Genomic DNA, 14,067 nt, shown 5'->3' on the forward strand with positions numbered 1-14,067 from the left:
AATACTGCTTAGTGTTGAGTGCTGTGGAGTTCACAGTTTTATCCTCTGTGAATCTGCCATTGCTCCAGGGTCTTTTAGCCTCATGCCTTCTCCTTGACGTACTGTAGGGTTGGGCTGCACTCCGAAGGAAAGAATCGTTCCCTCTGTTGGTGGAAAAACCTAATTGAACCATTTGGCCCGTGTTACCTGGGTGGTACAGGCCAGAGAGTTGGAATGATCCTTTTCTAGATGGATTTGAAGGAACCGCTTCGTACGCGTGTATAATCTGTTTGCGTTCAGTGACCACAATGCATGAATCCCAGCTTCAACAGGTGGTGATTACATATTCCACAGGCTATGTAGTCTTATAGTAGATGTGAAGAGAGAAAGCAAGAAAGTGATGTTTTGCAGAGGGAGTGGACAATGAGTGAACAGCAGAGCTCTGGGTTCCCAGTGTAATGCCCTTGCATGTTGTGTGCCCTGCCAGGACTGCTTAGACAAAACGCTGTTTGTTTTCTGTGCTGAATCACAAAGGGGCAGGAAGCAAGAGCTGAAAGACTTTCTTGCTGTTTTGGCTGCTGGCTGTAAATGAGACATCCTTGGCTTGGTGCAGGAGAAATAGTAAGGTGGTCCCTGCCTTGAAGAGTTTGCAGTCTAGAGGGAGAGGAAACAGTAGGTCAAGTGAAGTGGCTTGCCTTTGCCAGTTTAGTGGTGGAGCTGAGGCTGATGGGCAGCTAGATCAGGGATGTTGACTGCTCCTTTGGTTAGTCAAGCAGTCTCTAACCTCATATCAAAAACCTAGCCTTGCACAAATGGTGTTCAGCAGAGAGCTTTGGTGGGGGGAAAGAGGAATATATGTGGAGGAGCGAAGATTTGAAATGCTGTACTCCATGTCCTGGAAGCTAAAAGCTGTTGTGACTTCAGTGCTTTTCTGTTTTTGTTTTGACTTTTAGGGCTGCTCTGTAGATGGCCATAAGCTGGAAGTGAAAATCTCGGAGAGAGCTGTCAGGTAAAGCTGTGTCTCGCCTCTGTGCTGTGGTTAAGTTTAAGCTGCTGAAGTTCTTGACAGGTTCTTCATGTCTTTAGCTAGCATTTCTGCATCGTGAGGGCTGCGATCAGTAGCACTTTGATTGCTAAACACATCAGCCTTTGTAATGCTGTACCAGGAATTGCCTTACTTAGTCTTATTTGGGTGGTGGTGGGGGGAACAGTGATGAAGAGTGATGCAAAGGTGTTAGCTCAGCTGTTCTCAGCAGTAATTGATTTATTCTCACGTAAAACCCATACGCAGCATGCAGTGGTGTGACCCCAAAAGTGAGCCTGAACCAGGCACTCGATGCTTCCTTTACTGTCAAGAAAAAGGCTCCTCTAAAAGATGCTTTTGAGTTGGTACCTCAGATGAGACTGACTTTTCTCTGGAGGTGCCTTTTTTGTTGTTGAATAGAGGATGACTAGCTCAGATTTATACCTTTAACGCTGAAGCCTGCATGACTCTTGCCCCATGCGGTTTTGATGAAATGCACCCATGAAATTGCAGTTCATCTGGGACTAGGTCTAGTCCCTTCCTTTGTATCAGCTGCAGAGATGGTGCAGCCAAAAGGCAGGGGGACCAGCGGTCAAAAAAGCTGCTACAGGAAGAACGTAGCAATGGGACAAGAAGGGACTGGAACATGGCGAGGGCTGGAGGCGTTGCCTGGGGCCAATTACGATGCTGCAGCCTGGGAAGAAGGCTAAGAGGTGCTGTGTGACCGAGAGGTGACCTTTTCTGGCACTACAGTATCAGTCTCTACCCTGTGATCAGTGGCTAAGGTTATCCGCAAGCCTCTCTGATGTGGCCTGCAGCCTCAAGGAGTTAAACACTGAAACAGAGGCTGCTGTTGCTGCAGTCCAAGTTGAACTTGAAGGTGGAGTTCATTGCCCACAGTGTGTTACTACTTGGCAGTTGCACACAAATGAAGGTGAGAGACCTTAACATAAGGGGACTGAAGGAGGGATATAAGTAGTGTTCTTTGATGCCTGTCCCGCTCTGTGGCCCCTGGCTGCTGGATCAGTGCAGGAGATATAAGCCTGGCTGCAGGGAGTGAGAGCTAGTTCTGCAAAGTCTCCTGCCTGGGGCCCCACATGTGATGGGTCTATCCCCTTTCCAGGGGGGATAACCCAATCCTTATTGAGGGTTAGAAGAGGTATCTGCAGAGCTTCCGGATTTTGGAGAGTTAGGAGGCAGCTGGGGAAAGAAGTTCAGTGGCCTCACACAGCTGTGGGAGGTGGTTATACCCTTCCCAGCTTCTGAAATACAGTGGGAAGGCAAGTCTTCTGGCACAACCTATACTGTAGTGACAACTTCGTGAGCATCGCAAAATCAACAGGTATTTAAGTTTGAGTAGGCTTAAAGAGTTCTTGGGAAGATAAATATTATCTGGGTAATAAAATTAATCAAAGAAACCAGGGACTTGATAATCTGCTGTAGTTAAAACAAATGCATGTGTTTTCTTGTTTGAAAAATTTTGGCTTTAACTTCTCTTGTTTGGGCTGCCAGGTGCAAAGGGGATGGTTTCTTTTGGAGGAAATGAGTTGGAGTCCTGCTTTAGGGTTTTCTTTGTAGTTTTTATTAATTTTAAAGTGGAAGCTTGAAAATGAACCCAGATGTTTAAAGGTGCGTATTGGCACCTGAAAATTGTCTTTTAGAGTCTTTGGAAACCCTACTGGAGGATATATTTCTTAAATGTCAGAATTGCTTTGAAAATCTGGTCCCTGGGGACCAAAAGCAGTCTTGACAGTTCACTATCTACAGCTTGTATTTCAGTCCTTTAATAAGCCATTTTTATCCATTTTGCATTTCAGAATTCCTTTGGTTGGTATCCAGCCTATAACGCAGAGTGCTTTGCTTTATGAAACAAGCTGCTGTTTTTTGTATTGGATAAATTTTTATCTTGTGCAAATGCAGCCAATCCTAAGCAAAAGAAAAAAATCTGTTCTAAAGTTTCATTAGCTATTTTCTAAATCAGTATGAAAAAAGATCAAAATTAGCATACATTAATCATTTAAATATGTCAAAATAGCTCACATCCTTCTGACAATAGAATATACAAGATTTGCTGTCAACACAAAAGTTAGTGCCAGACGTGAGTACAGGCACGATGCGTGACCTTTTCTTTGGGAGAGTAACCAAGTATACGTGTGAAACTAGATTAAATATTATATTTAAAAACTGTGATTCCGATCAGAAAGCTGAAAACTTTGAATTTTAGATGTAGGATTTAAAATGGTACATTAAATTCATTCCTTCTCCATCTACTCTTTGAAATTTCCATTGTTGCCAGTAAAATGCCAGTGGGGATGTCAATTGTGAGCTACTGGGCTAATTTTTCTAGATTCCTAACTTTAAAGGAGCCAGAATGCTCTGGATGTGTTGCTTTGTAATGGTCTTTAACTGCCCTTTACTGTTGACTTCTTAGGTCCACTGTGAAATCATCCCGAAAGAAACAAACTCTCAAGAAGCAGACGACTTCCAAGATCTTGGTCCGAAATATCCCATTCCAGGCTACTGTGAGGGAAATCAGGGAACTCTTCAGGTAGGAAAGTGTTTTTCATCAGTTTGTGGAGTGCTCCATGCTGGAGCTGATGTATTTTAATAAGGGATCTTTCTATGAGATACGGATTTGTTTGTGGGAGTAAATGAGCCTTTGCTGAAAGTAAAAAAAATATTTTAGTAGATTATACCAATATAGAAATTCTGCTTGCAAGAAAGAGCTTGCATTAGGCCATGGTTGGGGTAGAGCCACTGGGAGTTGTCAGGGTTGGGTGGCTTTGTCACACTGTGCAGTGGACATCAGCAGAGTTGGGAGACCTCCCAGCTTGTCGAACAAATGACATAGCACTGATCTTTTTCCTTTTGCGTGAGGCATGTGCAGCAGCTTTCCTGGTGCTTGGCACACCTGGCTGAGGAGGAGCACCAGGAGAGCTGCTGTGGACAGCTGGTATGATTGGTTTTTATCAAGAACTGGCTCCGTCCACCATCTGTCTTGCACACATGACAGTGTATTTCCTTTGCCTCGTGGAAGGAGCACTTAAATCTTGGTTTGCCTTCCAGGAGCATTTTACTGTGTACACATGGATGTGTTTGACTTATTCAGTGTGGTGTTGCCCTGTCATCAGCACGCCTGTGACAGGAGCGATGTGAAACTGTGCTGTCTGTAATAGCCTCTCCAGCAAGAATTATCTCGTCAGACTTGAGATCCGCCTGGGGTAGCACTGATTTTAGGATCCTAGCCTGCAGGATAGCAGTGACTACGTTCTTCTGTATGTTGGCTGATCTCTGTTTTATTTGTATCCTCAGCCTTTTGTGCAGTGACTTACAAGGCCTCGTAATGCATCCCAGAATAGAGGTAAAAACTTTGTAAAGTATAGCGTAAGGCATGTTTCTTGCTCCCAGGAAGAGAATGTTATTTTGATTGCTGAGCAACCCATGCTAGGGTCTGCACTCTGCTGCTGACCTGCAGAGGAAAGCTGGGGGAATCAGTGTCCGTTTCGGTACCTTGGTTTTTCCATCAGGAAAATAAGGGTGATAGCTTCCGTCTGCAGGGCAGAATTCAGTACTGTGTGAGGAGGTGGCTTTTCTCTTGGGTTAGGGTGAATCTATCTAAGCAGAAGGCAGGCCGTTTAGGCTTGTCAAGGCTATGGTGTTTGTTTCCAAGGGGACTGGGTTGGTTGTGGAATAGCTTAACCCATTAAAACCTCGCAAGACCAAGCATTGAAAACTGCCTTGCAAGGAGCCGTTGTGCAGCAATTTGTTGGGAACAGGGGAAGCAATGCATTTCCATATATGCAGTAAACTCTACCGATTTTTATTAAAGTGTAATGTTTGCCTGGCTTGACCGCAGGTAAGGACAGTGGTTTCTTTGCTGCTGCTAGTCTGTTTTTTCTGGCAGGGTGGAGGAAAGGTGCGAGATTGCAAGGAAAGCTGTATGTTGCAGCAGTGTTTTGGGGTGTGCTCCTTGGGTTTAACTGGACTCAGGTTGAGACTCAGCTCTCACACACGCTTTGTTGCTAAAAGGGAGGTGGTAGGCACAACAAAAGTATCCCTGCAGAACAGCAAAAGGTTTTAAAAGGGAGGTGGTAGGCACAACAAAAGTATCCCTGCAGAACAGCAAAAGGTTTTAAAAGGGAGGTGGTAGGCACAACAAAAGTATCCCTGCAGAACAGCAAAAGGTTTTTTTCTTTCTAGTGCTCTGCAGCTTTAAAGGTCTCGGGTGCTTTTGCTTTCTCACTGCTGTGAGAGATCCTCTTGGACCAGAGCAAAAAAATTGGCCGTTGAAGCTCTGTGCTGAGTTTTGTCAGCACATGGGACAGCACTAGTTTGAAACTGCAGTTTGGCAGCAGTTGTAACACTAAAGCAAACAAAACCAGGGGGATCTATTTGGCTTTTAGGGCCCTGTGTTAAGTGCAAAGAGCTGGGAGACTTAGGTACTTATGCTAGAGGACAGAATTGCCCAGCAGAGACGGTTTTTTCTTTTTTTTCTGTCTTGTTGTCTGGCACCTTAGTGCTGCGGAGAGGAGCAATCTGATTAATATTGCAAGGAACGTGCAGCTTCTAGCCGTGCGCGCTGCTGACAGCGTTTTAAGAACAATGCGTGAACATCCGTTTCATTTACTTAAGATATTCAGAGATGTGTTTTTATCCTCAAAACAAAAGCCAGCAGCTGGGGTGGGGGGGGCTCACAATCCTTCCTCTACCCCTGCCATACCTCCCTCTCTTCAGAGAGGCTAAAACTCGGCATGACGGAGCGCCACGAAGCACTTCATCCTCCGAGATTGCTTTTTGTGGTTTTAAATCAGATGCCTTTGCTCTAGAGCTTTTAGCTCTTTCTGCATTTAGGAACCTGTCTTATTTATATTTCGTTATTTATGTATTTGAAATTGTGAACAATTGTTTGGCAGCAGAGGCGGCACGGACGTGAGGGCTGCAGGGGGCACTCTTAGCCTACCCAGCAAACGCGGGCTGGGGACGGTGGGGCTGGGGACCGCCGGCCCGCTGCCAGGCACGCCGCACAGGCCTGCGAAGGTAGGAGGCTTTGCAGGACAAGCATCTCCTCTCTTGTTTTGCATGTTCAAAAGCTACTTTGCAGCCACGCGGCTGATATTATTTCTTTGCCTGCTCTCTTTTTGTGCTTTTTTTTTTTCCCCTCAATTGTCTAGTCAGGAGAAAACTATTTAATCTTTCTTTATCCCAAACAAATATTTTCATGTTTTGAGCTTTGTCCAGGAGATACGTCTTCCTTTTTAAATCTAGCCCAAAGTAGGTGTTAATGACACTGAAACGCAGCAAAACAAGGGAGTTGAGTGTTTTGAATGGCGAGTTTTGAAAGCTTCCCTATGTATGGGGTTCAGCATTGGTGGTTCAGGAAATCCTGCCCTGGTTGTCTTCATGCTTTTTGATGTCACTGTTTATGGATCCATCACTTAAATGCTTGAACTTGCCTTAAGAAGGATGGTGCAGGGCCCTGGGTTGGCAGCCTAAGTTAGGCTGGGGCTGCCTGGTGTGTGCCCTTCCTTGCTGCTGCCTTTTCCCAGCTCCTTCAAGCTAACCGTGCAAACCGCGGGGGGAAAAACCTTGCCATGGTTCAGAAGTGGCTGGCGACGCATGTCCTTCCCAGCGTGCGACCACAGGCGCGTTCTCCATCAGAAGCCACCAGTAGGTTCAGGGATGCTGTGCTCCCGAGAGCTTCCTCCTTGCCTGTTCCTGGTGGCAGGGTGGACCACTGGGAGGAAGCAGGCCTTTGGAAAGATCTGTGTGTGGGTGTGAAATTCAAATTGATTTTTTTCCCCAAGCTCATAGTTCACAGGAGATTCAAAGCAAACATGTTTCTTTTGATTTCAGAGTTTGGGGATGTTAGAGTTTTAATCCTTGGGTTGGAGAGAGACGATGCTTAATTTTCTCTGCACTTGAAAGTCATGAATGCTCAGGTTAATGGCCTCAAAGGCTGAAGTCCTCTGCCTGCAAAATAAATTTCTTGCATGCAGGACTCTAGCAAACTTTACTTGTTGCCCACCTTCCACAAAGGACCTGGGCCAGGAGAACCAGCCGTTCTGGTCAGGATGGCCCAGCCCTCCGAGATGGCTTTGTTGGGGCCGCCAGGCGTGTGGCGCTCGGCTCGGAACGTTTTCTGCCGGGTGCTTGTGCTAAAGCTGTCAGGCTCTGTCACTCTGCCCCGGGGATTTTTTTGAGACCCGTTTGGTGTTATTTCCTTCAAGGGAGAAACACTTTTCAATTACAGTGGCTGCTTTTGGGCTAGGTGTGAAGATTTAGCTCTTGTGGGTGGGTTCCCCCCCCCCCCATTTTTGTTCTTTATTAGACTCTGCTCTTATCTTCACTACCTGGAAAAATAACAAAAGATAAATCGTCCTTTGACAGCTCTTTCCAAAGAGCCATGGTTAGGAGAGGAGAGACAAAAGGACTGATATCCCATGAAGGCTGTTAATTTTTGCTACCAAATTGGGGGGCTTTTATGGCAAGACTTTTTTTCAAAAGGAACGCTAGATGTGGCATGCTGAATTGGAGACCTGTGAAAGGCCACATTTTCACAGATTGGAGCTCTGGCAATTTCTGAAAATTAGGCTCCTTTAAAATCTATCACATTAGATCTGTGCAATGCTCATTTGAAGTTCCAATTAACTGTTTGTTTCATAGTATCCTCTTCTCTCCTCCTCCTCCCTATCTATGCCAACTTTCTTGAATCTTAAAAACAAAGGTGGTGTTGCAACTGCTATATAACGTCGCAAGGAGAGAGAGATATATTTTGCCAAAAGGAATAACTAGATTTAGAAAAGGGCTTCTTCGAGATTTCTACCCAATCAAATGCAACCCAAGGAATAAACACTATAGTCTTCCTAGAATTTGACATACCTGATAGTTGTACCATCAAAAGAAACAGTTATTGGAGAGTCTCTCCAGTTTCCTATTTTGGGGCTGGAACAGTTTCCTTCGGTCTGCTTTATAAAATGTAGCTGAGAATCGGTAATTGGGCCTTCATGTATAAATTCTCCTGAAATTGCAATGACCATCACTTCCAGAAAATGAAGCAGCCCTTCTCTGCCAATTAGTTACAATAGTCACTAATCCTCAAAATTCAGGGTGCTATTCAGAACAAGACCAGGGGTCAGAAGTCACAGAAGATGTTTCACTGTACATCTGGCCATCCCTTGTCTTTGACCTGTAGGCATTGAGTTCAAGCACACTGTGTAAAGCTGTTAAATCGTAAACTTATAATCAACTGAAAGACTGGACTTTAGTTTGACTAAGGAAACAGCTACCAGAAAAAGCAATTGAAAGATAACCTGTTCTGCGCTCTGGTATATCAGGTATGTTTATCCTTGTATTCTGACTTTCCTTTAAAAAAAAAAAAGTAATACTGCTTCTTAGGCAGACCTTTGAGGATGGGTGTCTCTCTTAATTTTAACTTCTTTGTTGAGTAGTTTCTTGCTCTTGACAAAGACATGGCATTTATTGCATCTGGCAAAACAAGTGCCTGAGACTGATTAGAAGAAAACAGATCTATTCCTTCTGATAGAGGGTAAAAGTGAAAACAGAGTCAGTGGGACAAGATTTTTGGAATCATGTCTCCTAGAAGAAGAAAAATCTCTGAAAGAAAGATACAGTGGATAAACTGGGCAGAGATTTTTTTTTTCTTTTTTGAGGCAGTCTTTATGAAGTTAATCTTATAAGATGATGCCTTTCACTTCTTCTGACCTATTATAATAAAGTGTAGTTATCAGAATGGGCTTTTCATTTCCCATTATAAAGGACACGGTGGTATAATGAATCCGTCTGCCAGACATGCTTGCTGTTCACACCTTTCTCCCAGTAATGGAGTCTACATGACTGGAGACAATTTCTCCTTCCCTGAGTATTGCTGTTCTGTTGAAGCCATGGAAATCTCTGCTACCTAAAAGCAGAGGAGGAAAAAAGGAGTCCTGTCGTAAACATGGGAGTTCCTCCCAAAGCAATTACTGGGCAGTATTAATTAGAATATTCAGTGCAAACAGCCCTAGGATGCATAATGGTGCAAACACTTGTTGAACAGTCTAATGTCAAAGTACTTGCTAAGTGCTGCTTTCACTGTTAAAGCCCTAAATGTTGTGTTAAAAAATATATTTTGAAATGCATTGCTGCTTAACATTTTTCTCTCCATACTGTCGCCCACCAGTCAGATGGCCCTTGAACGTGGGGGAGCTGCAGAAGTCAGTCAGCAGCACCCTCCTCATGATAAGCCTGCTGGGCTAGGGCAAGGACTGCAGAGCTACAGCTGGGAAGATGAAACTGGCTGAGGAATGCTGGGGAGAAGCCCAGGAACTGCTGAGTCCATGCTGGAGGCCCTCTCTGGAGACAGAGGGATGGGCTTGATGGTTCCCAGTAACCATGGGTTCATTCGGTTGCCTGTTGTTTCTGCAGTCCTACCTTGTCAGCAGACCTGTCCTAGAGCAGTCTTTTCTTCTTGGCTGAATCTCCTGCTTAGCTCCTCCACTATCTGCTGAGAATGAGGTCCCCCAACACATCCTGTGCCCTCCTGTAAAAAGCCAGTTAAAACCAAAGTGCAGATCCTTCTCCAGTCTTTAACAGTTGGAAACTTCCTCGTAGCACACTGGAGTTTAGGTAAGGGTACATGCCTTACAAAAATGATTGAGATTCATAGGACTGTAAAACCTTTTGTTTATTACGCTATTAGCCCTTTAAAGCTGAAGCAAAATCAAATCAGCATAGATAAAATATGTTGGGAACGTTACGTGAGTGTCAGAGGGAGACAGGGGAAAGTAGTTACACGTGCAGCTGTTAGGCACACTAGAAAGCAAAACTGGTGGAAGGATGTGAAACGGGTTATCCACCCTGTATGAGAAGGGTTGGAAGAAACTGCTGTTGGGTTGGTGGGTTGTTTATCTGGGTCACATCCGTGAGCAGACTAAACTATATTTCTGTGTCATTTTAGCACGAGGGTCCAGCTGTCGGTCTGCAGCTAGACCCACCCTGAAGGACTCTCACTGCAGAGAAGAGGAGGGTCGCTGCTTGGGTAGCAAGCAAAGCCCATCAACTAAATGTCTCTTATCTTACTAACATGCAGTTGCTGATTTAAAGCCAATACTTTCTGCTCCCCCAGTAGAGAATAGAGAGATGTTCCCCAGAACAACCCGCAGCCCTTGTCACCAGGAGGGCTTCTTTGCCAAGAGAAGAGCCTGTTGGTCTCTTCTGAAATCTGATGCGTGTGGCCCAGAAAACTCCCCTGTTGCTTGGTGCAAAGTCAGATTAACAAAATCCTGTACTGGAGCAATCTGCAGATGAGGAGAGAAAAGCTGGGCCTGCGGGCCAGGGACTGTTTGGATGCATTCCTCAATTCTTTGCTCGTGTTATTTAGGCCTCTATTGATCATTCTCTTAACTGCCTTTGCGGTTTGGGGCTTCGGTGCCTTGAAGAAAGGGACGCTGTACTCCTGAGAGACTGTGAGAGTAAGTATGTTAAAACAGTTGCTCAGATGCAACAGTAGCAGGGCTGTGCGGTGCCAGCAGGGTTCTGCAGAGAGCTGAATCGCCCCTGGGCGGGCCAGGAAGCGTCTTGTGCTCCAGTTGCAGTAAGCTGTGGTAGAAACATGCTGACCTAGCCTTTGGCTGAGCAAGTGGTAAGCTGGATGAGGGTGCCAGGGAGGCCGCGAAGTGTGCCAGCTACTCTGCAATATTCACACCTTTGTCTATCTCGTGATACTGTGCTTGTGAGCCTATGCCCAGAAGGAGTTGTCTAAAAATAAGTCTGAACAAGCAGAAACAGCCCGTGGAATTGCTAGACTCTCTGCACCCAACTGTCAGGCCTGCGTATGATCCCAGCTTTCTGGCTTCACTTGTGGATCAGGATATTGGCAGCAGCACATGGAAGTACTGTGGCACGTAGATCTTGCCGAGAGGCACGCGTTCAGATGGAAACCTGTCAGAAGCAGTTCTAGGAACAAGAATATGTCTCATTAAAGGGGAGAGCCTGTTTACATTCGAGTGCCCGCAGCACTAATGGTGCCTCCTGAGTTTGATTTGGTGTTTAGTGGGATGGCTCTATCGTGTTCTTGAGGAAGCAGATAGGTGGTTTAAAAACGTGACCGATTCTTCTCTTGAAACTCCAGAGAAATCCCTAGGCCGAACGCCTAGCCGGATAAGTCTGTTTTGAACTGGCTGATGGCAGCATGAGTGTCCTGTACTGCAAGCACACGCTCTGCTTGGTATTGAACTGTTGAGTGGGAAGCGATGGTGATTAGCTGGGAACGTGAGTTTACCTGAGTGGTTTCCAATGGCTGTGGCTATATCAAACACTTGTTTCAAGTGGCATGCCTTCTTAATTGCACATGGAGCTCAGATGAGACAGCAAAGCTGTGGACAAATGAGGAGCCAAAAGGCTCCCCTTCCGTCTTCGTTGCTGGTGGTAAATCTGTGGCTGTTGCAGAGGGAGAGAATTTGATATGTTGGGAAGAAAGTCCTCTGTTCAAAGCATGAGACGGAAAACAGGCTGAGCCTATTGCTTGAGAGGGAAATGTGGTTAGAGCAAGATGGGGAGAACAAGACCCTCTGGGAGCATGGAGAGAGTTTGAGGCCACATAATGGGAAGCCACAGCTGAGAGCGAGCTGCCAAGGGTGCCCTGGAAAGGGGATGGGAATTGAGAGGAAGCAGCGGGCTGGAAAGATGAGACCTGGAAGAGAGTACAGCGAGCAAGGCAGTGGTTACTGAAAAAGGATTTGGGAAGGGGGAGGCTGGGGTTCAGGGGTGCAGCAGAATAGCCAAGGTTCTGCAGGGATGTAGCCGCTTTCCATCGCTCAGGTGAATGCACTAGAAGACAGAATTCCTAAACTAGTAACTGAAACAGCCTGATGGCCAGTGGGGACAGCACAGTTCACATCTGCAGCAAGTATCCCCTGAACCAGGCCCCAGTAAAAGGAGGGGTTGGCCTGGATCAGAGCTGAGCTGGGAACATGTTACTGGTGAAGCAGTCTGGACCCTCACAGTCAAGCAGTTGAGCTCGGACTCCAACCCCATGGAGCTTACCAGTTTGCTGCGTTTACAGCTTGAGCCTGTGCAGCTATGTTGGTGGTAGGTGGCAGGTCATGTCCAAACACGTGCATAGGTGCATGTATGTGATGTGATGTCTTCAGCGTGCAGGTAGATTCACCTGCCAACGGCATTTTCACCCTGCTTTGGCCTATCTCTAAAGGAAAAGCCCTGTGCTGTAAGACTCCCGTTTTAAAGGTGGCTTTCTGAACACAGTGCAAATCCAGCCGTTGTGCGCTGCAGGGCTGCATGCATTGGAAAGAGTATCTGTGAACTAGTTCAAGGCCATATCCTCAGGAGGTGTAAATGAAAGCAGCTTCAGATGGTGCCAGCAGATGATGTGGCACTCTGTTAATGCTAGATTTCAGCTCCCTAATTAGGATGCGAGGTCTGTGCGTCAGCCTCTTGAGCGTCTGAGCAGGAGCGTGTCTGATATCTGGGGCATTTTGGGCTGCTGCTCTGGCGTTGCAGCTGGGGTCTGGTTAACAACACCCTTTTTCAACCCTGGTGCTTCCAGTCCAGCTCTGCACCTCTCGCCCACTTGCTTTGCAGGCCCCAATCTGCAAAGCAACTCGAAGGCACTTGTAAAAATGCAAATGCATCTTTGGACATGTTTTCTTTGGTGGTGTTAGGAAGCTGCTTTGTTGACTGCTCCGTCTTTGCTGTCTGAACCTCCATCCGACCGGTGTCCTTCAGTGGCTTTTAGGTTTGTGAGGGGAAGGTGGATTTCCTCCGCTCTGTTACGTTCCCTACTGCCCTCCGGTGTGCCTTGAGCGATGAGTCGTCCCTGGAGTCTGCTGGGAGACTCAGTGGTGTTGGCGATGGGTCCTGGATGCGCAATGTCATTGTGTCAGGCTGCAGCAGTCTCCCCTGTGATCCCGCTGCATAGTCTGGATCTCTTCCCTCCCTTTGTCTCTTATCACCCCATTTTCTCTCCCTGCTGGAAGCTGTTGGAAGATTAAAGTCTTGCCTCTTGTGGGCTATGTCTGTCATATCTGATAGTCCTCCCTCTGCATGCAAAACTTGCTTACTCCTGCAGTTCAGGGGTGTTGAAGCCCTTCAGGTCACGTTCATATGGCACCTAAAATATTCCGACTCAGAGCCTGGTTGCACCGTCCCAACCAGGAAATAGGAAGGCAAGGTAACCTGGCATGGTTCAGCTGGCAGCACCTCGGCTGGGAACAGCAGTCTCGGCAGCTGAGCGCCCCTGCCTGCTGCTGTGGCAGGGGGATGGCCCCAGCCTCCGGATGCGGCCCGTGCAGCTGCCAGAGTTAGACCACCCCGTGTAATCCGCTCTTCCGACGCGTTTGGATTGTGTGACCTTGTTCTCTGCTGCACAATCTACCCCAGGTGCGTGCTTACAGCCCGGCTTAGCGCAGAGGATTTACTCAGCATTGTTTGCACCCGCTTCCAAATTCCAGGTCGCCAGGAGCAGCGCACATGGAAGTGCAGGATGCAGGTGCCTTTCTGGGCAGCAGCTTGCAGATATGTGCATTAATGTTGTGAGCTCAGAAATCCAGATGAGAAAGCAGGGATCTGCTGGGCTGGTTTATTTTTCTCAGTATATTTAAAAGTGTAAATGAAACATTTGGGGAGGGGGGGGGGGCTTCTTTCAGTCACTTTCTTCTTTGTTGGAAATCCAAACACAGCAATATTGGACTAATATTCAGAGGCCAGCAGTGTAACTGCCCAGTTAATTTGACTATCCGAAATGAGCCACTGGGTAGGGGAGAGTGAAACAGGTTTTTGGGGCTGTTTTTCAGTTTGAATTATAAAGGTGTTTAACATAGATAAGGAAATGTTTAACTCCTGTGTTATCTTGACAGGGTTGCTTTAAAAGGTGGATCTTCCCAAGAGCAGAAGGAAGACTTTTCTATACATCTCTTCCCCTGTCTTGAATATTCATTGCAATACTTGATTTGATTTTTTCCCCCCCCCCTCTTCTTCTGCACTCCAAATATTCCGTATCCGCAGGTCCCCTTCCTGCTTGCCTGAAACCTCTGCTGAGGAGTTTTCAG

At 46.4% G+C, this 14,067-nt stretch overlaps 1 protein-coding gene across 1 annotated transcript in view; it reads left to right on the forward strand.

Moving 5' to 3' along the window:
* Window positions 1–14,067, forward strand: part of RBM19 (RNA binding motif protein 19) — a 92,344-nt gene that overhangs the window by 19,098 nt on the left and 59,179 nt on the right. Inside the window, exons 20-21 of the mRNA XM_068910705.1 lie at window positions 933–988; window positions 3,435–3,551. Of these exons, the coding sequence (XP_068766806.1) occupies window positions 933–988; window positions 3,435–3,551 (173 nt within the window). The remainder of the gene's footprint in view (window positions 1–932; window positions 989–3,434; window positions 3,552–14,067) is intronic.

The sequence above is a fragment of the Struthio camelus genome, chromosome 17, assembly GCF_040807025.1.
Source record: "Struthio camelus isolate bStrCam1 chromosome 17, bStrCam1.hap1, whole genome shotgun sequence".
Taxonomy (NCBI): Eukaryota; Metazoa; Chordata; class Aves; order Struthioniformes; family Struthionidae; genus Struthio; species Struthio camelus.